General features: G+C 45.8%; 1 protein-coding gene across 1 annotated transcript in view; it reads right to left on the bottom strand.

Moving 5' to 3' along the window:
- CPEB3 (cytoplasmic polyadenylation element binding protein 3) overlaps nucleotides 1-24,959 on the bottom strand; it is a 144,374-nt gene that overhangs the window by 68,468 nt on the left and 50,947 nt on the right. Inside the window, exons 2-3 of the mRNA XM_029059668.2 lie at nucleotides 19,789-19,945; nucleotides 462-518 (exon numbers count right to left, since the gene is read on the bottom strand). Of these exons, the coding sequence (XP_028915501.1) occupies nucleotides 462-518; nucleotides 19,789-19,891 (160 nt within the window). The 5' untranslated portion in view covers nucleotides 19,892-19,945. The remainder of the gene's footprint in view (nucleotides 1-461; nucleotides 519-19,788; nucleotides 19,946-24,959) is intronic.

The following is a 24,959-nucleotide window of genomic DNA, read 5'->3' as shown; positions in this document are numbered from 1 at the left end:
GTGGAAGTCACAGGTGCCGCTCCACATGGGCAAAGGTGACCTTTACATCCACCCCCCAGACATCTGGGCTCATCCCAGGACTCGGCATGAGAGTTTCCAATCACGGGTGAAAAGGCACAAACCAGTGGCTTTTAATCCTGTCAGCTCCTCGAAACCTACTCCTTTCTAATCCTCTTCCCTACTTCAGTCCCTACACTTAAAATGGAAAGTTGGCACGTCTGATGGATATCACATGACCCCAATTCAGCCAAACTATTGTGCTTGATAAAATGCAAAAGAGCAAGCAGGAGGGTTTGCTCAGGAACCACCCCCCCCAACACACACGCACAAACACACACACTCAAGGTGTGCACTGAGAAAACCCCAAGCTGAAAGAGTTGAGGTGAAGCAGAACATTTAGAAAATTTGGATGCAAAAACAAGGGGTCTATTTTTAAAAAGTAATCACAGGTACAAACTTACTGTTAAGTGCCATGATGTTATCCGTTCCTGGGTGATGGAAATTTATTCCCATGCGTCCTAAAAAATAAAATGAGTATTTTTAGGAGCAAAGAGGAAAAAATAACATTCAAAATCTGCAGCCTCATCCTTAACCCAAACAGAGAAGCCAAGGAGTCAAAACAGGTAAACTTAACACTTCATTATTTTACAGGAAACAAGAATTTCCCCATGTTTCGAAGTTCGAGGGATAAAATCATAAAATGAATACCCAAAGTCAGAAGAAAGATCCACTGTCTCAATAAAACAATATTTCTAACTTTAGGATTTGGGGACGGGTATGAGGGGAGCCAGCTCCCACTGAAACAACTCGGAATCCTTCAAAAACAAAAATGAAGGGTGTCTCATTTAATCCAAGGATGGGCAAACTGTTTAAAAGAAAGCCACCTTAAATTGGTGGGAGAAGGGGTGGAAGGACACAGGGATTAGTAAAAGGAGGGGGGCAGCTTTGAAAAGAGATGCACCCAGACCATTTCAGATCAATTTGTGTTTGTAAACTTTTTGAAAGTCTCCAGGCAGAGTTTCCCCTGACACGTTTGTCTGGAAAATACTGTGGACTGCAAACTGTTTTGTGATGATCAGGGGTAAGAAGTATCAGAGAGTAGGGTCTGTGGCTTCTGATGGACACCGCCCCTGGGACATTAAGACAAGTAGCCCGTAAATTCTGGTTGGGAGGCCCAGTGCTATAATTGGGAGAAATATTGTTCATGAGCTTACCAAAATGTGCCTCCAGGAGGGGGAGATACCAAAACCAAGCCCTAGGCCCCTTCACACCATTGGTAAAGGTAAATGAAGAGACCTGTCATTTCTTTGTGACTCGATGGGGCAATAACTGGAGGGAGTCGTTGGGTCAACAGAAGTTTTCTTTAAACAAATAGGGGAGACATGGGCATATTTGAAGTCAGTGAGGAAGAAGGGAGTGAACAGTTGAAGACAGCAGGCATGGGGCAAGTGTTTTGATAATGTGCCAAAAGGTGGGTTGAGGCGCAAGTGGAGAGGGTGGATTCTGAGAGAAAAGAGACCTCCTCTTGAGACAATGCTGGGAAATCAAGCAATCAATCAATGGCACTTACTGAGCACTTAATATATGCACAGCACTGTTCTAAGCAGTTGGGAGAGAGAATCAGCAGACACCTTCCCTGACCATAATGAGCTAACAGTCTAGAGGAGGAGGATAGAGATTAATATCAATAAATAATTTGCAATAAATAATTTAAAGATATGTACTTAAGTTCCATGGGTTTGGGGGTGGGGAAAATATCAAATGTCCAAAGGCCACAGATCCAAGTTCTTAGATGACGCAGAAGGGAGAGCATGCTGGGGAAAAGAGGGCTTAATCATAGAAGGCCTCACGGTGAAGATGTGACTTTAATTAAGACTTGAAGGTGGAGAGAGTGGTGGTTTGGCAAATATGAAGGGGAAAGGAGTTCCAGGCTAGGGAGAGGATGTGGGAAAGGGGTCGGCGGCGAGACAGACGAGATCGGGGCCCAGAGAGTAAACTGGCACCAGAGGAGCGGAGCGTGCGGGCTTGGGCTGTAGTAGATTAGTGAGGGAAAGATGGGAGAGTCAAAGAAGGGGCAGGAGGAAGGATGGACTGGAGAGAAGCAGGGGAGATTTTAGGGAGATCACACAGAGCGTTTCTATTTTCTGAATAAAGTGGCCGGGGCATTAGGGGAAAGAGGTGGGAAGGAGTAGGGCGTCAGGGAGTTTGAGGAGACAGTTAAATGTCTGAACAACTGGTGAGGACAATGGTCACGGGAGTCAATAAGGACGGAGAAAGCACGTGGTCGGGCTGAGGAGAGGGCAGAGTTGAGGCTGGAATGGATGAATTTGAGATGTGCATGGTCGACCTGATATCTGGACTTCCACCAGCAGGACTGAGGTTTGTTCACAGGAGTGAAGGAAGCGGCCTTGCAGGGCTGTGACTGTGTGGTACGAGGTTGACGGAGAGATGGGGGATACTACACCTTCCCCAACCGTCTCCCCAAGATTTTCAAGCCTGCCGTGGGTAGGAGGTAAGAGAACAAGACTGACAAAGTATAGCTGCTTCTTCCACCTCTAACTTTGGCCTTGAAAGCCCTACACAGCAAGGCAGACAGTAGATTTTGAGCTCCTTGACTACAGCATCGTGCCTGTACATTCTATTGTACTCTACCACACATTTGGTTCAATGCTGAGCAGTGCAGCCTAGTTGAAAGGGGATGGGCCTGAGCCAGGGGCCCTAGGTTCTAATCCTGCTCCACCACTAGTATGCCGTATGACCTTGGGCAAGTACCTTAACTTCAGGGCGCCTCAGTATCTTTATCTGTATAATGGGGATAAAATACCTGTTCTCCTTCTCCCTTACACTTTCCTCATTTGGGACAGACTGCTGATCTGATTACCTTTAATCTATCTTCCCCAGCATTTCGTACAGTGCTTGGCACCTGTTCCACCTCCTAATTAAGGTTGTGAACCTCATGTGGGACAGGGACTATGTCTAAGTTGATTACCTTGTATCTAACCTGGCACTTAGAACAATTCTTGACATGTAGAAAGCACTTAAATGCCATTGTTAGTATAGTAAGTGCTTAATAAATATCACAGTTGTTATTAGTATTATTATTCTGCTCTGCACACACGTAACTGATTAAAAACCAGCAAGATCAATCTTATTTCCAAGCTACTATCACCTCCACTAGACTCAGTTTTTGAATTTCTAAAGCATTAAAGGAACCAGAGAGTGTGTGCAGAGCAGGTTCATGACACGGAATAAAGGGCAAACCGGTCAGTTTCAGAAAAAAGAGCTGAAAACCTCTACTTCTCAGTCATGATGGCATGTTTGTGGGCATTCAGCTCCAATCAATCAATCAATGGTATTTACTGAGTGCTTACTATGTGCAGAGCACTGTACTTAGCACTTGGGATAGTACCACACAACAGCATTGGCGGGCCAACAAGAGGCGGACCTGGTCGACCCTGAATGGGCCTGTATCCCTCAACTCCAGCCCCGGCCTAATCAGTCTGGTGACAATGTAGTGGTAAGGGGTCAAATTAATCAACCATTTTTATCGGTGCTTACTTTGTGCCCAGCACTGTACTAAGTACATGGGAGAGGCACAATAGATCCCAGCTCACTAAGAGCTCACGGTCTAGCAGTGGAGATGGGCACAGCATGATCGGAGGGAAAACAGTAACGTAAATAGGTCAAAATGGACAAGAGTGCAACTGGAGAATGCGAGCAGAAAAGTGCTGAGGTGCTACAAGATATTCACTGGAAAATTTTTCATGAAGTGAAGCGGCGTGGCCTAGTGGAAAGAGCATGGGCCTTGGGGTCAGAGGATGTGGGTTCTAAAACCCGCCCTGTCGCGTGACTGCTGGGTGACCTCGAGCAAGTCGTAACTTCTCTGTGCCTCGGTTCCTTCATCTGCAAAATGGGGATGAAATACTTCTTCTCCCTCCTATTTAGACTGCAAGCACAACGTGGGAGGGACAGGGACTGTATTCAATCTGATTTACCTGGTTTCTACCCCAGAGCTGACTACATTGCTTGACTTATTTTAAGCACTTCACACACATACCACAATTATTAGTTGGAATTTCAGAGGGATTCTGAAGATGGGGAGAAGTGATTCTGGCACATTTGAAAAGGGAGGGAGTTCCAGGCAGGAGGAAAAAAGTGAGATATCAGGAACAAAAGAGTCAGGAATGAGGCACAGGGAAAAGTGAGGATGGAAGAAACAAAGAATGCAAGCTGGGTATAGTAGGAGAAGAGAGTGGCTAGTTTAAGAGGGAGGAAGCTTCCTTAAGAGGCTTAAGAACTAAAGAGGAAGCGTCTTAGAGCAAACGGTTCAGGAGTTTCTGTTGATACAGACAGGAATGTTTAAGGAGAGGAGTGATGAGTGCCGAACAACAATTTTAGTATGATGATAGAAGCAGCAGAGTGAAATTTTTCCTCCTATTTGGATTGTAAGCCCCATGTGGGACAGCGACTGCGTTTGACTCGGTTAACTAGTATTTACCCCAGTGCTTAAAACAGTGTTCGACAATCAATCGACTATATTTCGACAGTAAGCATTCCTGTGTGTCTACCACTGTACTAAGTGCTTGGGAGAGTACACTATAACAGATTTGGTAGACTCCTGTACATAGGAGCTACCCATCTAGTTTTATTTTGTTCTTGTTTAGTTTGTTGTCTGCCTCCTCCTTTGAGACTGTGAGCCCGTTGTGGGGTAGGGATCGTCTCTATCTGTGGCCGAACTGTACTTTCCAAGGGCTTAATATAGTGCTCTGCACACAGTAAGTGCTCAATAAACATGATTGAATAAATGAATAGAAGGGGAGACAAACGTGAAAATAGATAACAGTTATGTACAAAAGAGCTGGCAGTGACTAGAGGGTACAAATCCAAGAACACGGATGACACAGAAAGGAGAGGGAGAAGAGGAAGTGAGGGCTTAGTTGGGGGAGGTCTCTTGGAGAAGTGATCGTACTAAGCCTCGGAAGGTAGAAGAGTGATCAACACATAGTAAGCACTTGACAAATACCCTATTATTAATATTATTATAAATAGGAGGAGAGTGTGGAGGGGGGGAGGAGTTGACTTTGCCAGTCTAACCACCCCAGCCCCCCGAAATCCACTTCTGCTGCTGCTGTTGGCAGGCAGCTGGACTTCTTTCCGTCCACTCTCTCCTAGCTGCCTCCCCTTCTCCACTCTTGGCCGCCTACCAAAAGGAGCACCTGCAGTCTCCCGCTCTGACAGACAACCAGCTAATCCATGAGCCGACACAAGTCCTCAAAGATTCCACCTGCGGGGAGGACTCGGTCTACATAAGCAGTCTTCATGCCCGTTTAAGTTGACCGCAGGCGGAGATGCTGGGCATCGCCAGGCGGAGACTGGACTGGACTTAAAGAGACACCAAGTCTTGCCCCTCCCTCTGTCCAGACACAAATCTAGGCTCTAGCAATGGTAGGATGGCTGCTAGAATTACTGCCAGATGACATCTGACAACATTTTTGTTAATGGTATTTATTAAGCGCTTACTATATGCCAGGCACTGTACTAAGCATGGGGTAGGTATAAATTAATCAGATTGGACACAGTCCATGTCCCACAGTCTTAATCCCCATTTACAGATGGGGGAACTGAGGGACAGGGATGTTAAGTATCTTGCCCAAGGTCCCGTGGCAGACAGGTGGAGGAGCCATGATTAGAACCCAGGCCCTCCTGACTCCCCCATCCGTGCTCTATCCACTAGGCAGTGCTGCTTCTCGAGGACGACTTGTCCTTGGCCTCCTCTCATAAACTGCTCTCAACTGCGCTCTCCCCACAAAAATCAATCAGTAGCATTTAACAAGTGCCCATTCTATGCAGAACACTACTGAATGCTTCAAAGGGAACAAGAGGGCTAACAGACCTGACCTTGGCCCTTGGGAATCTAGTAGGGCAGGCAGATAATTTACAAATAGGATGGAGAAAGAGAAATAGTAGGGCAAGTTGATAAGTCAAGAAGTGCTCGGGGAGGTCGCAGGAGGAAGGTTAGCATTTATCAGATGCCCACATGGGCCAATAAAATGTACTAAGCAGTGGGGGAGACAAAGTGAGACCTCACCTGCCGATAAGGAAGTTATATTCTGATGGTAGAGACACAAATTAAAATATTTACAACTAGAGCAGGCAAAATAAATAATGGAATGTACAAGTGATTATAAAAGAGCTGAGAATGCACATAAGTGAGCGGGCAAATGCTAGAGATGGCTAAAGGAGTTCCAAGCCAGGACCATAATGCAGGGCAGTGAGAAATAGCATGACGTAGTGGATAGAGCATGGGCCTGGGAGTCTGAAGGATCTGGGTTCTAATTCTGGCTCTGCCGCTTGTCTGCTGTGTGACCTTGGGCAAGTCACTTAACTTCTCTGGGCCTCAGTTACCTCATCTGTAAATTGGGGATGAAGACTGTGAGCCCCACGTGGGCCGTGGATTGGGTCCAACCTGATTAGCTTGTATCTATCTCAGTGGTCAGTGCAGAGATTGGCACACAGAAAGAGCGTAATAAATATTTTTAAACAGCCCTAAAAAACAGTGTGAGCAAAGGGAGGGAAGAGGAAGAATCAAAAGGAAGGTACGGTTGAAAGATTAGCTTGGGAACTACAAAGAAGGCAAAAATAGAAGACACAGAAGTTCTTGGAGTGCTTTGTGAGGAGTTTTTGTTTGATGTGGAAGGACTGGGGGAGATGAGATGATCCGTGTACCAGCATCTGGTAGAGATTTGAGAGAAGAGGGTAATGATAGCGAGAACAATCAGGAGGCTGACATAATTGTCTAACCATAATCGGACCAGAGCTTGTAGACGGTAGCTGTTTGGAGAGGAAGGGGCAGATCTGGAAGACCATTTTGGCAGGATTGAACTGGAGAGTTGAGAATTGAAAAGCATCAAGGATGACACTGAGGTTTCAGGCTTTTGGGATGAGTATGCTGGGGGTATTAGCACCTGAAATGGGGAAGTTTGGAGGAGGATTGGGAGAAAGATGAGGGATACTGTTTTAAATATATTGCTCCTGAAGAGCCAGGAGGAAATCTAAGCAGATATGTCCTAGAGATATGAGGTGATAAGATTGCAGGTCAGATAAGCAGCGTGGCTCAGTGGAAAGAGCATGGGCTTTGGAGTCAGAGGTCATGGGTTCGAATCCCAGCTCTGCCACTTGTCAGCTGTGTGACTGTGGGTAAGTCACTTCACTTCTCTGTGCCTCAGTTACCTCATCTGTAAAATTGGGATGAAGACTGTAAGCCCCACCTGGGACAACCTGATTCCCTTGTGTCAACCCCAGCGCTTAGAACAGTGCTCTGCACATAGTAAGCGCTTAACAAATACCAACATTATTATTATTAGATAAGAGAGCACATTTAGGAAGATAAATTAGCTAGAGAGGGGATCATCAGGAAAGAGGTGGCAGTTGAATCCATGGGTGAATAGGCAGAGGGGGACACCCAGAATAAAACCTGGAATGCCCACAGCAGCAGAATGAGAGTCAGAGGAGGTGTGAGAGAATTAAAAAGGAACAGTCAGAGAGATTGGAGGAGAACCAGTTATTACTTTGTGTCAGCAAATTCACAAACAGGTAGTGTTTCCAAATACTGGGAGAGGGTCTACAGGATCGAAGATAGCTGAGATAGAGAAGAACTTGGCTGTAAGGAGCTCTTGGTGGAGTGAAGGAGTCAAAAACCTGACTCTAGTGGGTAAAGAAAGAGAAAAAGAAGTCATCTGCTCCTTCCCTCAGCCTTAAAATATGTTCTGTTTCCTCACTCTAATACAGATTTCTCTTGAACCCACTGCCCCCTTTGGCTATCACTCTATCACCCATTGCTGTCCAAATTCCTCTCCTGGATTGTGTATATTTGCTGTTTCCACTTCCTCTCCTCCAACTGCCTTCACCGTCTACACTTTGGTTTTCACTAACTGATCCCGCTTTCTCCAAGATCACCAATGACTGGCTCCTTGCCGAATCTAATGGACTCTATTCTAATCTCCCTTGACCTCCTGGCTGCCTTGGACACTGGAAGCATTTCTCTGACCCAGTTCTCTCACTGTTTTCTTCTTTCTTCTGAGGAAGCAGAATGGCCTAATGGAAAGAGCACAGTGCCAAGTTCTGTTCCAAGTGCTGGAACAGATACAAGAAAATCAGGTTGGACACAGTCCCTCTCCTACATGGGCCTCGAAGGAATTCAATACCCATTCTCCCTCCCTCTTAGACTATTTTACTGATGAGGTAACTGAGGAACAGAGAAATTAAGGGACTTGTCCAAGGTTACACAGCAGATAAATGGCAGAGCTGGGATTGGACCCTGGATACCCCAATTCCTCCTCTGTTTCGAGCAGAAGCAATTCCTGATATTTGGTTCTAAAGCATTCCAACGTGTCTCTCCATTCTACTTGTCCACCCTTCTCTCTCAGTATAACCCAGATGGCAATTCTCAATTCTCCCCCGCTGAATTTCTACCTGTGCCTTTTCTTGTCCTTACTACCTCTGATCTCTTGCTAAAGTTCTTCCCCCTGCCTAGACCTCCCTCCCCTTCTAAGCTACTGCTGCACTTTGCAGTGATAATTTGAAGTCGAACGGATGGTTGCTTTCCCGTTTCAATTTTCGTTTCCCAGTTTATCTCTCTTACCGACAACTGTTCTACTAATCAGCTCGTACAACTTCACAGCTTTCTGTATTCTATACTATATGGCAGTCTCTTGATCTTTCAATCCATCAAAAATTGTTCCAGGATATGCTTATAGCGGTCCTTCTATAATATATACACAGTATATATAATATATATAATGCATATTGTTTATATAATATATACACAATATATAAAATACACTATATATGTATATATACACATTGATTTCTTTCCTTTTCAATGTTTCTGTAATTCAGCTTCTGATGACATTTATCTCCATCCTTTAGAGATTTGCAGTACAATCTGTCACTGTCCCCATCATTTCTTCCTTGGATTTAATAGTAAAATGGCATCATGCATTTTATCCTCTTATTCCATTTCCTACTTTTATCCATATCACTCTTCCCTGAGAGTTTGCAAGAGCATATCCAGAATTATTGAGATACCTAGGCGGTCTCCTCTTGATTTCCATTTTCAATTTAATCAATTCAATTTGGTCACACCTTGCACACTACCCTACGGATCAGCAATTACTTTTTTTGAAGTTTCCTAAATATGTGTCTGATGGCTTCTTATTTCTTTGTAAGTCTCAAGACAGAGAAATATCTTTTTCATCAAGCATTTTTAATCTACTGTTGACACTTCAAGCTCTTCCAGTCGCTTCCTCTCTTTTGAGATATTTTCCTCTTTTTTTCCCTCTTCTTTACTTCCTACTCTTTCACTCTGACCTCTAGATCTTCTGGTCTTACCTTCTTTCTTGGTCCTTTTCTTTCCCCATTTCTAATATTTCTCCCTAGGCAGTGTTTATTTGCTCCCTTATAGTATTTTTTGCTAGAGTTCAGCCTATTTTAAGTGTGTGGACAATTTGGGAGCAGAGTTTATTTTTTGAGGGGTGAACAGGAGGGGAGGTGGGGAAATGAGGGCTGGGCTACGAAGAGCTAACAGGCCAGGTAGATCATTTTGAGTCTTGCAGGACTGACCGGAAACTCTCAGACCTGGTCGGAGACCAAGGACGAACCATAGCTAGAGATTACCTCAAAAAGCTATAGGGGCCTCTAAAATGTGACTCTTCTTGATTGCAAATTTGCCCCCATTTTTGCCTTTTCAATCATCCCTTTCTTATCTTCACATACTTAACCCTGGCTACGTTACTAGTCTGTGGAGACGTTTTCAATTACTCCCTTTCTCGCATGGGAAACGTTATTTTGGTTTGATTAGGCTCCATTCCTCTGACTTATTATACACATTCGTGCTATTCTACACACACTCTCTTCTTGACCCACTGCAGTGTGGTTTCTGCCCCCTTCTCTCCACTGAGAGTGAAGCACTTAGGGACATATATATACGTTATTATATATAATGTCTGTCTTCCCCTCTAGAGTGTCAGCTGGTTGTGGGCAGGGAATATGTCTACCAACTCTGCGGTATCGCGCTCTCTTCCAAGAGTTTAGTACAGTGCTCTGCACACAGTAAGTGCTCAATAAATACCACTGATGATGATGATAACACCTCATCTGCCAGGGCCTGGCAAGGATCTCCTTATAACTAAATCAAATGACCTCAGAATCCTAACTTTTCTTGACCATTTCTTCCTCCCTGAAAGGTTTTCTGACCTCAGCTTTTTCTAGCTCATTCTCTTGGGGAGCTCAACAGCCTGACCTCCTTTATAATTTCTATACCGATGTCTCCCAAATTTTCCTTTCTCGCCCCAACTTCCCACCTAATCTACTATCGGGGCAGCTACTTAGCACTTACTGTGCAGAGTGTTGTACTTTGGAAAGTTCAGTACGTTATCCCACATTTCACAGAAAAGCAGTGTGGCCTGGTGGATAGAGCATGGGCCTGGGAGTCAGAAGGACCTGGGTTCAAAATCCCAGCTCTGTCACTTGCCTGTTGTGGGACCGTGGGCAAGTCACTTCACTTCTCTGTGCCTCAGTTACCTCATCTGTGAAATGAGGATTAAGACTGTGAGCCCCACATGGGGCAGGGACTGTGTCCAACCTGGGACTGGGTCCAAGCTTGTATCTACCTCAGCACTTAGAGTTCCTGGCGCATAGTATGCACTTAACCAATACCACAATTATTATTATTAATCTCCTATTCTCCATTACATCTACACTTGGAGACCTCACCAGTTTCAATTCACCTTCTTCTGTACCTGTCCAGTCCCTCCCTTCTTCTACCCCCTCTGACATGCCCATCTTTCCCAGCAGTATCACAAGAGGAAATCTCCCATCTCCTTTCCAAATCTACCCTTCAAAAACGCTTCCAACTCCATCCCTTCACACCTTATTAAAAACACTTTCCCCCCTCTCTTCTTCCCTACCGGATCATCATTTCCAAACCCTCATTTTCCAACGGCTCTTTCCTCACCGCCTTCAAACCTTCCCATGCATCCCCTATCCTAAATAAAACCTCACCTGACCTCACAGCATTCTTCAATTATCACCTCATATCCCGCCTGCCATTCCTCATCAAACTCCTAGCACGAGTTGTTTACATTCGCTGCTTCCACTTCCTCTCCTCCAATTCTCCCCCTGCTCCCCTTCAATCTAACTTCCGCCCCAATCATTACACAGAAATTGCCTTCTCCAAGGTCACCAATGACCACCTACTTGCCAAATCTAATGGCCTCTACTCCATCTTAATTCTCTTCAAATTTTCAGCTTCCTTCGACACTGTCAACCACCACTTCTGGAAACACCATCCAACCTGGGCTTCGTTTTCACTGTCTTCTCCTGGTTTTCCTCCTACCTCTCTGGCTGTCCTTCTCGGTCTCTTTCACGGGCTCCTCCTCTTCTTTCCATCCTCTAACAGTTGGAGTCCTTTAAGGCTTGGTTCTGCGTCTCCTATTCTCCATCTAAACCCACTGCCTTGGAGAACTCATTTGCTCCCACAGCCTAAAATACCATCTCTACGCAGATGATTCTCAAATCTACCTCTCCAGCCCAGACCTCTATCCTCCTTTCCAATCTTACATTTCTTCTTGCCTTCAGGACATCTCCACGTAGAAGTTCTGCCTAAATCTCACATTAAAACATGCTCAGAACAGAACTTCTCATCTTTCCATACAAATCCTGTCTTCCCTGTAGGAAGCACCACCACCCTCTGTCTCACAAGCCCAGAACTTTGGCATCATCCTCAATTTATTTCTCTCATTCTAAGTATAGTCAGGCTGTTAACCATATTTTGTCAGTGCTACCTTCAAAACATCTCTAGAATCAGTCCCCTTCTCTCTGTCCAAACTGCTGCCAAACTGATCCAAGCAATAATTTCCTGCTTTGACTACTGCATCAGCCTCCTTGCCGACCTCCTGTCTCTCCCGACCAGTCCACACTTCACTCCGCTGTCTAAATCATTTATCAAAACAACTGCTCGGTTCAAATCTCCCTTCTCCTCAAAAACTTTCAATGGTTGCCCAGCCAACACCACACACAAAAACTCCTTATTAACAGCTTTACAGGGCTTCATGGACTCTCCCCCTCCCTACTGATCTTCCATAACCAAACCTCCAAACTTTGTTTGTCTCACACCAGCCTACTCATTGTAGTTGGACTTCATCTTTCTTCCTGCCAATCCCTTGCCCACATCCTCCTTATGGCTTCGAACTCCTTCCCCATTCCTACCTTACAGACCACCACGCTCCCCATCTTAAAACCCTGATTAAAATCACATCTCCTCCAAGAGGTCTTTCCCGACTAAACGCTCATTTCTCCTCTCCCTCTTCCTTCCCTTCCTTCCCCTCACCTTCTGCATCTCCGACGCAGTAAGTTCTGTAAGCCTCAAGTACTTTGATTAGGGTCAACCTACTCAACTGCACTTTAGTTTCCCAAGCCCTCTGCACACAGTAAGAGCTCAACAAATACCACTGATTGATTGCCTCCTAACTCCCCCATCATGGTTATCACCACCATTTTTCCTGTTCTGCAAAAGCCTCCTGCCTGTAATTGTAAGAGCTCAATGAATGATTGAATTAATAAATGAATCTCTCCTACTCCATTGCCTATGCGCTTGAATCTGTACTCTTTGAGCACTTGATATTTTCCTCATCCTCTGCACTTATGCATATAGTCATAATTTATTTTAATGTCTGTCTCCCCCTCTAGACTTTAAGTACCTTGTGGGCAGGGAACATGTCTACCAACTCTATTGTATCACGCTTCCTCCCAAGCATTTAATACTCTGTTCTGCCCACAGTAAGTACTCAATAAATACTAGTGATTGTTTGCAGAGCTTGGGAGCGTGGCTTAGTGGACAGAGACCGGGCTTGGGAGTCAGAGGACATGGGTTCTAAGCCCAGCTCCGCCACTTGCTGCTGTGTAACTTTGGGCAAGTCACTTAACTTCTCTGTGCCTCAGTAACCTCATCTGGAAAATGGGGATTAAAACTGTGAGGACCATGTGGGACAACCTGATTACCTTGCATCTATGCCAGCACTTAGAACAGTGCTCGGCACATAGTAAGCATTTAACAAGTATCAAAATAATAATTATTATTATTAATATTGTTATAAATTAGAGGTACTTGTAATATAAAAGGAAGACAGGAAGTCATAGAACCTATTCATATAATGGAAACAAGTATGTAAGAGTTGGGTCTATTGGATAGACCACAGGCCTGCTTGTCAGAAGGATCTAATCCTGACTCTGACACTTGTCTGCTGTGTGACCTTGGGCAAGTCACTTCACTCTCCTGCAGTTACCTCATCTGTTAAAATGGGGATTAAGACTCTGAGCCTTATGCAGGACAGGGACTGTATCCAACCTGATTAGCCTGTATCTACCCCAGTGCTACGTACAATGCCTGTCACGGAGTTAAGCGCTTAATACCAAAAAAAAAAAAAAAGCCAAACAAAAAAACCACCCATTAGCTATAAGGTAGCAAAATTGAATAAGTGAAATAAAACAAAATACCCAGAAACGCTGATGGAAGGACTTACTCAGCCAGGTGGGGATTAGTGTCATAATGACAAAAAGCTGAAGTCAGCCAGATTTACGCTATATGGCCGTTCTCTTCCCTTCTTGCTGTCCAACCCGCTTCCATTCAGCGAATATCCATTCTCTCTCCTAACACCCTGCCGGGGGGAAAGACCAAACTGGTGTGATGCCCATATGTGCAAATGGAGAAACTGGGCAGGTGAGGGGATGGACAGATACAGGGTTTAGCTATGGGGTGAGCACAGAGGAATCACTTAATAAATATCACAACAGTAATGGTCTGTTCACGTCTGTTTTTTTTGAAGTGTGTGTTAAGCACGTTGGACCCACGTGTCCATGTCCCACATGGGCTCACAGACTTCATCCCCATTTTACAGATGAGGTAACTAAGGTACAGAGAAGTGAAATGACCAGCCCAAGGTCCCACAGCAGAGTACAGATTAGAACCCAGGTCCTCTGGATCCCAGGTGCGTGCTCTTTCCACAGGTGCTTCATGTCAGTTTGTGTTTAGTCCGACTGAACATGGCCACGGCTTTGGGTTTATTTAAAATCTAGTTACCTGGCTTTGGGTGTGATTGGTTGTGCCCTGTTCAAGTGTCTCTGTGTCCATCTGTGGCTGAGGAGGACATCTTTATGCCAGGCCTACCAAAGGCGAAGAAGTTTAATGGGAGAAAACTCCAACATGAAACTCCTCAGGAGGGTCACCCCGCAAAAAGGAAGAAGTTGGTAATGTGCTGCAAAAATAGTTTGAGAGAGCATGAAGGCTGTATAGGCAGAGATAAGTTCTCTCGTTTCTGCCAGGTGCGTCCTTTTTCATCTTCCAGATCCCCCTATTTTTAGATAATTTGCATCTCTTTCCACCGTCAGATAGTAAACAGTGTTCTCTGTGGACAGAGCACCGGCCTGGGAGTCAGAAGGACCTGTGTTCTAATCCTGGCTCTGCCACTTGTCTGCTGAGTGACCTTGGGCAAGACTTCACTTCTCTGTGCCCCAGTTATCTCACCTGTAAAATGGGGGTTAAGAGTGGGAGCCCCATATGGGGTAGGGACTGTGGCCAACCTGATTAACTTCTATCTACCCCAGTGTTTAGAACAGTGCCAAGCATAAAGGACCATAATTATTATTTTTAAGCATCTTGTGGGCATAGATCGTGTACACTGCTTCTGTCGTACTCTCCCAATTGCCCGATACAGTGCTCTGCACCTAGGAGGTGTTCAATATAAAAACGTGTGTGTGTGTGTTTATCTCAGAGTGATCCCAAGATCTGAGAGGACGGATCTAGAATTTGGGAAGCAGCAATGGCCTCGTGGAAAGAAGGCGGCCTGGGAGTCAGAGGACCTGGGGTCTGAGCCCAGTTCTACCACTACTCTGCTGTGGAACCTTACACAAGTCACTTCATCTCTCTGGGCCTCAGTCTCCTCATCTGCAAAACGGGGAATTTAATACCTCTTTTCCCATGGCCTAGTGGAGCCTGGGACTCAGAAGGACCTGAGTTCTAATCCCAGCTCTGCCACTTGTCTCCTGTGTGACCTTGGGTAAGTCAGTTAAACAGGAATTAAGACTGTGAGTCTGTGTGACCTTGAGTAAGTCAGTTAACTTGTCTGTGCCTCAGTTAACTCATCGGTACAACAGGAATTAAGACTGTGAGCCCAATGTGGGATAGGGTCCAACCCGATTGCCTCGTATTCACCTCAATGCTTAATATACTGCTTGGCACATAGTAAGCACCTAAATACCACAACTATCATCATTATTATTACTTAGACTGTGAGGCCCATGTGGGACCTCAGTATCTTGTATCTACCCAAGTGCTTAGAACAGTGCTTGGCACACAGTAAGCACGTAACAAACACCACAATTATTATTATTACAACACGGAAAAAACAGGCCTTGTCATTTGCCTCTCTGACTCACTCAGCTCTTCACAGCCCAGATGCCACTCCATCTTGAGCGTCTGCCAGTTCTCTGAGACTCCCCAGTGTTTAGTGCCAGTAGAGGATGCTGGAATGGGAGTAGGGAAATTTGGTAAGACCCCTGCTTGGCAACTCTGTGTCCTACTCTGTGACCGTAGGTGGGGGCATGGGGGAGAGATGGGCAGGAGAGAGAGGGGTTGGGGAAGCAGAGACGGAGAGAACCTATCATACGATAAGTATCAAAATTGGGATGGTAGAACCCACACGATTAGGTGATGGTTTGAGTACGAGAGTGAGACAGAGACAGGGGGTGAGTGAGACTACTCACTCAAAGGATAGGAATAGTAGGAAGGAGACGGGGCGGTAACTGGAGGGAACCATGGGGTCAAGGGAGGTCTTTTTAGGATAGGGGATACTTGATCATGTTTGCAAGTAGTAGAGAAGAAACCAGTGGAAAGGGAACAGCTGAAGATGGCGATCAGAAAAGGAAGAAGGGAGGGATTTTTTGATAAGGGACGCCGGCGGAGGGGGTAGATTTTGAGAGAGGGCAGGAGATCTCTTGAGATACTGCTGGGAAAGCCGGGCGAGTCCAAGAAGGGGCAGGAGGAAGGAGGAGGGAACGGAGGAGATTTTAGGGAGACCACACCTAACGGCTTCAGTTTGATCGATAAAGTACGTGGTCAAGACACGGAGGTAGGGGCAGGAGTAGGGGGAAACACGAAGTCGGAGGAGAGAAATAAAAGTCCGAAATGGCTGGCACGGGCAGTGGACATGGGAGTCGATGATGACGGAGAAATAACGTTGCCGGGCAGAGGAGAGGGCGGAGTTAAAGCTGGTGAGAATGAATTTGAGATGGACGAGGTCAGTCTGGAGTCTGGATTTCCGCCAGCCGCGTTCACAGGAGCGGAGGAAGTGGACTGTGGAGGTGATCCAGAAGAGACGTTTGGTAAATATTGATAATGATGACCATTTGGGTGGATTACAGGAAGGGCAACGACATGCAAAATTCCTGAAGTCTCCAAATCACTTTTCCAAACTGGTCATGGTTACTGTTTCCGGTCCATGATGTGTTTGGAGCCCCAAGAACTCTCTGGAACAGACCCTGCCTTCAAAGGAGTGGGAGGCTTAAATGTGGAGAGTAGAAAACACTGAAACAAAGGCAGGTCAGAGTAGCACCGTAGCCTAAGAGACAGAGCATGGGCCTGGAAGTCAGAAGGACCTGGGTTCTAATCCCGGCCCCGCCATTTGTGTGCTGTGTGACCTTGAGCAAGTCACTTCACTTCTCTGGGCCTCCATTACCCCATCTGTAAAATGGGGATTCAGACTTTGGGCCTCATGTGGGACATGGATTGTGTCCAACCTGATTAGCTTGTATCTACCCCAAGACTTAGTATGGTGCCTGGCACATAGTAAGTACTTCACAATTCCATTAAAAAAAAATCAGGAATGGCATCCAAATTTTTTCTCGCCATTAAAACTTCCTTCTCCAAAACCTGGACTCGCCTAATACGCCAGAGAATAAATTCCACTCAGGGAAGACTACCTCAGATAAGTTCCTTTTGGGCAGGGTCATGTCTACGAGAAGCAGCGTGGCTCAGTGGAAAGAGCCAGGGCTTGGGAGTCAGAGGTCGTGGGTTCTAATCCAGGCTCTGCCACTTGTCAGCTGTGTGACTTTAGGCAAGTCACTTCATTTCTCTGTACCTCAGTTACCTCATCTGTAAAACGGGGATGAAGACTGTGAGCCCTACATGGGACATGGGGTAGATTACATGGGGTAATCTACATGGGGTAGATTACCTTGTATCTACCCCAGCGCTTAGAACAGTGCTTGGCACATAGTAAGTGCTGAACAAATACCATCATTTATTTATTTACCAACTCTTTTATACTGTACTCTCCCAAGTGCTCAGTACAGTGCTCTGCACACGGTAAACATTCAATAAATACTACTGGGTTGCTGGGTTGAAACACTGGGGACATTCTGAAGGGAAAGAAAAATGGACATGGTTTCGTGTTTTTGAATGACACTGCGACCATTTGGAGTGTGAAGATGAGGAGAAATCAAGAGTGAGGATTGACTAAGGAAGCAGAGCTCAGTCCACAGGCCAGGACAAAGTTCAACCAGCGACTGGGCCGGGCCCCCTCCCAAATCCAACCAGGTCTGAAAAGGGGCAAAGTCTCTCCCATCCCCAGCCCCGCTTCTGGCTGCTTTAGAATGGAGAATGACACTCCCTTCTGCGTCACCCTGACTTGCTCCTTTTTCTCTTCCCCTCTTCCAGCCCCACAGCACTTATGTCCATATCTGTCATTTTATTTATTTGTGTCAAGCCGTCTAGGTTGTAAAGTCATTGTGGGCAGGGAATGCCGTTGCTTATTGTTGGTCTGTACTTTCCCAAGTGCTCAGTAGAGTGCTCTGCACACAGTAAGCGCTCAATGAATGCAATTGAATAAAATGAATGAAATGGACGAACGAAATGCATCGTGGCCATGATGCTGTCGGGGACGGGGACCAGCAGTCCGTGGGGACAGCTCCTGTAAACATGTGAACTCACTGGCCGGAAAAATCCAGTCCACACAGGATTCTGAGATGATTTGTGAGAAACTCACAGAGGAGATAGGTTATTGGCAAAGCAGCCAGGCCTAAATTTCATGCCCATCACCACACTTCACAGCTTTTGATACTTAACGTGAGAAAGAGAGGGCAGGTAGGCTGACCTGCAAGGCAGACATCTCATCAGCCAAAGAAGGGAATGAATCTATGCCAGTGCCCTAGACAGAATGAGCCCGTCCCGGGAATGAAAACCCGGAACATTTAACAAGAGGTCAGACTTTCTGGGCAGGGAACGTGTCTGCTATATACCGCCATACAGGGCTCCACACATAGCAAGCGCTCAATAAATACCATTGATTGATTCCCAACCATATTTCCTTCATATTCTATTCCTTCCTCAGCTACTCCCCACGGCGTGTGCCCGTATTCCCTCTCCTCTTTTCCCCCTCGATTTTCCTCCCTCATTTTCACAGATGACCCCCCCGCCCGCCCACGAATCTGCTCGCTGATGTAGGGCTGAAAAGGTTGGGACAGGATTGACTGCCCCGACCAGACTGTGCGCACACAAAAAAAAGGCCGTCTCCTGTTGTGCTGACATGCCTGCTATTTGCACAACTGGTGCAGTTTTTGCTTTTGTGGGCTTAGAGAGTGCTGAACAAATGAACAGAAGCTTCCTAATTGAGTTCATGTGTGGTTTTCTCATGGCCAAAAGCTCTTGCCAGAGAGAAGGCTGAGGGCGGGGGAGGAGGAGGAGGAGGAGGGAGGGGACTGAGGGGGGCGATGAGCATTTGGAAGGATGAAGAACCAAAACTGGGAAATGCTTGTCAGGGAGAAAGAAAAAGGGCAAAGACCTTTTTGCCTGACAGGATACAGAAACCTGGCTATGGGGTAATGGAGGATTTTTCACACCACTTTTATTTGTCTTTAACTTTAACCCCCCGAGATCATAATTTTAAGGCATTGCCTTTTATACGACAAAAACAATTTGAGCAGAAAGATTTAAAACTTTTGAACAGGTGACATACTTCAGACACACACAGAACTCTGCTATCGACTCTAAAGAGTCAGATTCCATCCTGTTTACAGGCTCCCGGAGACGACTGATGATTTCAGTCTAGAAAAGCTTCCTTTTAGTTGACCAAAATCCCTCAAACGGCAGTGAAAGTTCCCTTTTCCCGCCCCCACCTTCTTTACCCTCTCAAAATGTCAGACAGCCAGCCCTCAATGTAACCACTTCTGTTAACACCGTTTTTAAATAATGACCTAATTCTCACCATCCTATATAGGAATGACTGTCGCTGTAACTAGCAGTGATCAATGATTTCCCAGCCCTGACCAGCTGGTCAAAGACCCCGGTTTGGGGCCTTGGGCCTCTGATCTCTGGCTGTCTACTAAGCTGAAATGGATGATGTGCTGCTACCATGTAACTCTCCCGTTTCTCCCGCCTCTAATTTATTTGAGGGCCTACGTTCCTTTCTTGATTGTCAGGTTCTGTGGGCAGGGTTCGTGTCTGCCAACCCTCTCGCATTGTACCTTAATACGGTGCTGTGCACACATTAAACACTCAACATACGATTAAAGGTCCCTCTGATATCAGATATTGGTCATGCAAGCTTTTAAAGGAAAAAAAATCAACTTTTAAATAGGTTTCATCACATTTCATTTACAGACAGCCCAATGTACAGCAAATATAAAACAGTGGATTTTCAACACCAAGCAAGAAATGGACAAAGGAATAATCCTAACCTGCAAAATGATTCCTCCACATAATATCAGCGAAACTCACTGGGCCACTGGGAGGGTAGTGTTTACCTTTCAGAGGCTCATGATCAGTTCTGATCATATCCATTAAGGAATTCTCCAAAGAGTGCAAGTTAAAAGTGTCATAGGGCCTATTCCGGTCCTAGAATAAAAACAAAATGGAACAGGACATAGTGAGTGACTTAACTTACATTCAGTACACTTTGTTTCCTTGCCAGAGTAAGCATTACTCATCACTGGGTTATGCTTATGCTGAAATTTTAAATGTGCAGAAGCTTTTTGAAATAAAATTTCCTCTCGCTCCCAGAAATATTTGTAACAATTCATTTTCTGGAAAAAAAAAAAATCACCCCTATCCACAGCCTTCTTTCCAGTTTAAGCAGGATGTTTTCAAGCATTTTAAAGCACATGCAATGGAAACAGGAGGTGGGAAAGCTGAGTAAAATTATAAGTGGTGTGAAAAAACAAACGAAGCCAAATACATCCTTCTGAATAAATTCGATTTTTCTCCAGTGGGCATTTTACTAAGCTTTGAGTTATTTGATAAGAGCTGGGTAAAGCCGGAGGGGCGAAGGTGTTTCCGTTATCACGTAAATAAACGTTTCCCCCAGAATCGAGAAATCTAACTGAAAGGTACTTGTCAATGATGCATCAACTCAAACGTACTACGCAGAATTTATTTTCCAAGTGCAAAACAGCTGTAAAAGCACCTCTCCTCTTTGCAAGACGGCCCACGACTGAAGCGAAAGTGCTTTTGCGAACAGCCACAGAGAGGAACATTGCAGTTATCCCTGGAAAGTTTTCGTCTCAAGTCCCCAAAGCTGTCATTGTCGGAGAAGGGGACGACTGTCTGCAAAACCCTTAAATCTTAAGCGGCCCTTCAGCTTTCGAGAGGGACATTTTCCCAGTCCGAGAAACACTAAATGCTGGGCAAGGGCACAAACTCCGGGCTACACGGAGACGTCGGCCAGGGAGAATAGAGCAGCTCTATTTTTATTCTGACAGCCAACTCTCATTTTCCTCGGCCAGGGATCAGAGGGCGTGTGGCTAAATCAAAGCCCAGACAAAACCCACATCTCATTTTCGTGATTTTTCAACCTTAATTTAGGTTTGTTTTAACCTTTCTCCCAGAAAGGACTGTGCTTCCTGCCACCTCATGAGGCTCAGCAGGGCAACGGAACAACGAAGGAACCGCGGAATCCACATAGCTCCTTGCATTCTGCTCGGCACCCACTCCTTTCTACATCCCAGACCCAGCTGAAGCCATCAGCGTTCGGAGGGGCTGTGCTAGAAAAGGTCACAGCCCTCCGGGTGAGCATGGGACACATTTTCAACCCTCCAGTGTTTTCACCTTCCTCTCACTCCCCTGGCAGTCACTGTTTCCAGGGAGGGAGCAAAGCTACTTTAAGAAACTGCATGTCCAAGGGGAAAGAGCACGGGCTGGGAGTCAGAAGACCTGGGTTTTAATTATGGCTTTGTTCGCTGACTGCTGTGTGACCTTAGGCAAGTCACTTGAATTCTCTGCACCTCGGTTTTCTCCTCTGTAAAATGCAGATTCACTATCCCGATCTCACCCTACTTAGACCATGGGATAGGGACTGTGTCCGACCTCATTATCTTGTATCTAGGGCAGAAAAGAGGGCTTGGCACATAATAGTGACCATTATTTTTATGGTATTGGTTAAGCACTTACTATGTGTCAAGTACTGCTCTAAGTGCTGGGGCAGTTACAGGTTAATCGTATCAGTGGTCATCCCTGTCTAAAGCGGGGTTCACAGTCTAAATAACAGGGAGAACACGTAATTCATACCCATTTTACAGTTGATGAAACTGAGGCCAAGAAAAGTTAAGTTACTTGTCCAAGGTCACAAAGCAGGCAAGTGGCAGAGCCGGGCTTAGGACCGCGGCCCTTGTACTTCCAGGCTATGCTCTTTCCACCAGACCATACTCCTTCCCAAACTTATTATTCAGCCCGTTTTCAACCCAAAACCAGGCGACGCAGGGGACCCGTTTTCCCCTGACTCTTCAAAGAACAGGGAATTCTGTCAATCAATGGTATTTATTCAGCACTTACTCTGTGCGGAACACTGTACTGAGCACTTGGGAAAGTACAATGGGGTTAGTCGATGCGATCCCTGCCCGCAAAGAGCTTACAGTCTACAGAGGGATCAGTCATTAAAATAAATTTCTGATAGGGGAAACAGTAGAGTGTATTGCGGGGCTGGGATGAGTATCAAAGAGCTTAAGGCAAAGGAAACACTGACAAAAAGGAATGGTTTCTACTGCTTAAACCCAGTAGCCAAGCCACGGCACAGCCACTAGTTCCAGAAAGCTGCCAGGCTAATAAGCCTGGGCCACCTGGCTTTGAGTGCTAAAAAAAGCCTGCCTCGAAAAGTGGAAAAGAAGGCAGCAAACAAAATGGCTGCAGCAGCTGAGGCGATGAGATCGATACCACTTGCCTTGGTTCTCGAGCCCCCGCCTAGTAGAGAAAGGGGCACTGATGGATAAAAGAGAGAGAAGGGGTGAGGGAAGGGGTGAGGGCATCAGGGATGTGATAGGCCGGTGGACACTGTCCTGTCAGAAGGCTGTGAGGAAATCCATCAGTGGTATTTATTGAGCTCTTATTCTGTGCTGAGCAATTGGGAATATGATAGCAACAGATTTGGCGGAGTCGATCCCTGCACGCAAGGAGCTTACGGTCTAGGCGGGGAGAGAGACGTTAAGATAAATTACAGATAGGGGAAAATAGAGCTAAAAGGCAGTTTTTGAGTCCCACTGAGGAAAACTAAGAGAGAAGTCAATGTACACTTAAAGTCCCAGAGTTTCAAGCTTTAAATAGGGAACAAGTAGAATTCTTTGCAAACAAACTGTGACATATTGCTACGTACTACTATCTCTGTCAACTTCTACTTTTCTAGTGTTCATATGCCTGCCCTTCAGAAACAAGCCCTTCAAACATACTCCTCCCTGGTTTTCCCTCATCACTCAACCAATCAGTAGAATTTATGGAGCATGTTCTGGGTGCGAAGCACTGTACCAGTTGCTTGGGAGAGTACAGTACGATTAGTAGACATGGTTACTGTCCTGAAAGAGGTTCCAATCTAGCAGAGGAAGCAGAGACCAAAATAAGTTTCAGATAGGAGAAAGTAAAAGAATGTAAGGATATGTATAAAGTGCTTAGGTGGTGCCTATGAGCAGAAATGGCAAGGAGAGGGCGGGGGGTGTTAGAAATAACTCAAGGAAGGCCACTTGGAGATGTGATTTCAGAAAGGATTTGAAGATGGGAGAGCAGTGGTCAGTCGGACATGAACGGAGAGGGAGTCCCAGGCAGGAAGGAGGGCACGAGCAGGAGGTCAAGGGAGGAAGAGAAGAAAAGGAGAAGCAGTGTGGTCTAGTTAGGGACTAGGAAGTAGAAAAGGAGCCAGCTGAAGCGATTGAGAAGGATCAGAGGGCCTGAGAGTCAGAAGGATCTGCGTTCCAATCCCAGCTCTGCCACTTATCTGCTGTGTGACCACGGGCGAGTCGCTTTACTTCTCTGCGCCTCAGTTACCTCATTTATAAAACGGGGATTAAGACAGAGAGCCCCGTGTGCGACAGGGACTATGTCTAGCCTGATTAGTTTGTATCTACCCCAGAGTTTAGCAGAGTGCCTGGAATATTGTAAGCGATTAATACCATTAAAAAAATGAGGCCCGGTGCGAGTGGATCGACTTGAGAGGCACAAAGGATGTGAGCCAAGGTAGAATGGAGAGAGGAAATGTAGGAGAGAAGACAGTGAAATGTCAGCCTTACCACCAACGGTTAGGAATTTCTGTTTGATGCAGAGAGGAATGGATAAGCATTGGAGGTTTGGGAGGCGTGAGATGTGGGCAGAACAACATTTTAGAAAGACGATCTGGGCAAGCTGAGTGAAATATGTCATCCAAAGTGGAGAGGAAGAGGTGGAAATGCCGTGAAGGAGAACTGATAGGACATGGTAACAGAATGCATATCAGGGAGGAGAAAGAAGGGAGGAGTCAGGGATAATTCCAAGGACAAGGAGGATAAGGTGGTGTTGCTGCGATGGTAAAGCTAGGTGGAGAAAAAGATTTGGAAGGGAAGATGAGGAATTCAGTTTTGGAATACTGCGCTTGACACTCACCCCAGCCCCACAGCATTTATATAAATATCCTTAAACTCTACCACTTCCCTTATCTGTAATTTATTTTATGTCTGTCTTCCCTGAAATCTGTAAACTCCCTGTGGGCTGTGTACATAACAACCAGCAAGTCGTAGTTGATAGAGCACGGCCTGGGAGTCAGAAGGTCAAGGGTTCAAATGCCGGCTCCAACACTTGTCTGCTGTATAGCGTTGGGCATATCGCTTCACTTCACTGTGCCTCAGTTACCTCACTTGTAAAATGGGAATTAAGCATTTAACAAATACCATAACGATAAAAAAAAGAGGGATGAAGGAACTGAGGCGCAGAGAAGTGAAATGATTTGCACGAGCTCACACAACGGACGAATGGAGGAGTGGGGATGAGAACCCAGATCCTCTGATTCCCAGGCCCAGGCTCTTTCCAGAAGTGCTTCTCACCCACCACACTTGTTCTCATGCACACAAATGACCAAATAATTTTCTAGGATATTCACATTCAAAATGACCATCCAACTCCCAGCTCTTTCCTGGATAGGGAGTGAGCCGTCAACACCCAACAGAAAAACAGCTCGTGCTGGAATCTTTCCAGAAAACAGAATCTGTATTAAGGAGGGTGGGAGGGATCCAGGTTCCAGGTACGTTGGTATCGGCCTATTCCACTTCTCCCTTACTGTTTGGCTTTCAAAAATTCCATAAAAATCTGTATAGCTCAAAGCTTCTCCTCCTCCTTCTCTAAAAAGATCTTATTTTTCTGGAGTTCAGCGCGGGACAGGAACACAATTTGTGGGGAGGGGGCAGAAAAAGGCCCGCCACAGGTCTTTTATGAGTCTTTTTGGGCCAGAGAGGCCATAACAGAGCGGATACATGTTCCAGGATATGCTGGAGACCACCAAGGTCTAGGACAGCCCCAGAAGAGAGATGCAGAGTTCACTTGTTCCTGGACAGCGAGAGCCTGGTGTTTGGTTTGGATCGAAGCCTGGCTTCAAGGATTTCTTAGAGGAGATGATGATGCTGAT

The sequence above is a fragment of the Ornithorhynchus anatinus genome, chromosome 3, assembly GCF_004115215.2.
Source record: "Ornithorhynchus anatinus isolate Pmale09 chromosome 3, mOrnAna1.pri.v4, whole genome shotgun sequence".
NCBI classification, from domain to species: Eukaryota; Metazoa; Chordata; class Mammalia; order Monotremata; family Ornithorhynchidae; genus Ornithorhynchus; species Ornithorhynchus anatinus.
The sequence above is the reverse complement of the archived record's forward strand: the minus strand, read 5'-3'. Positions and strand labels throughout refer to the sequence as shown.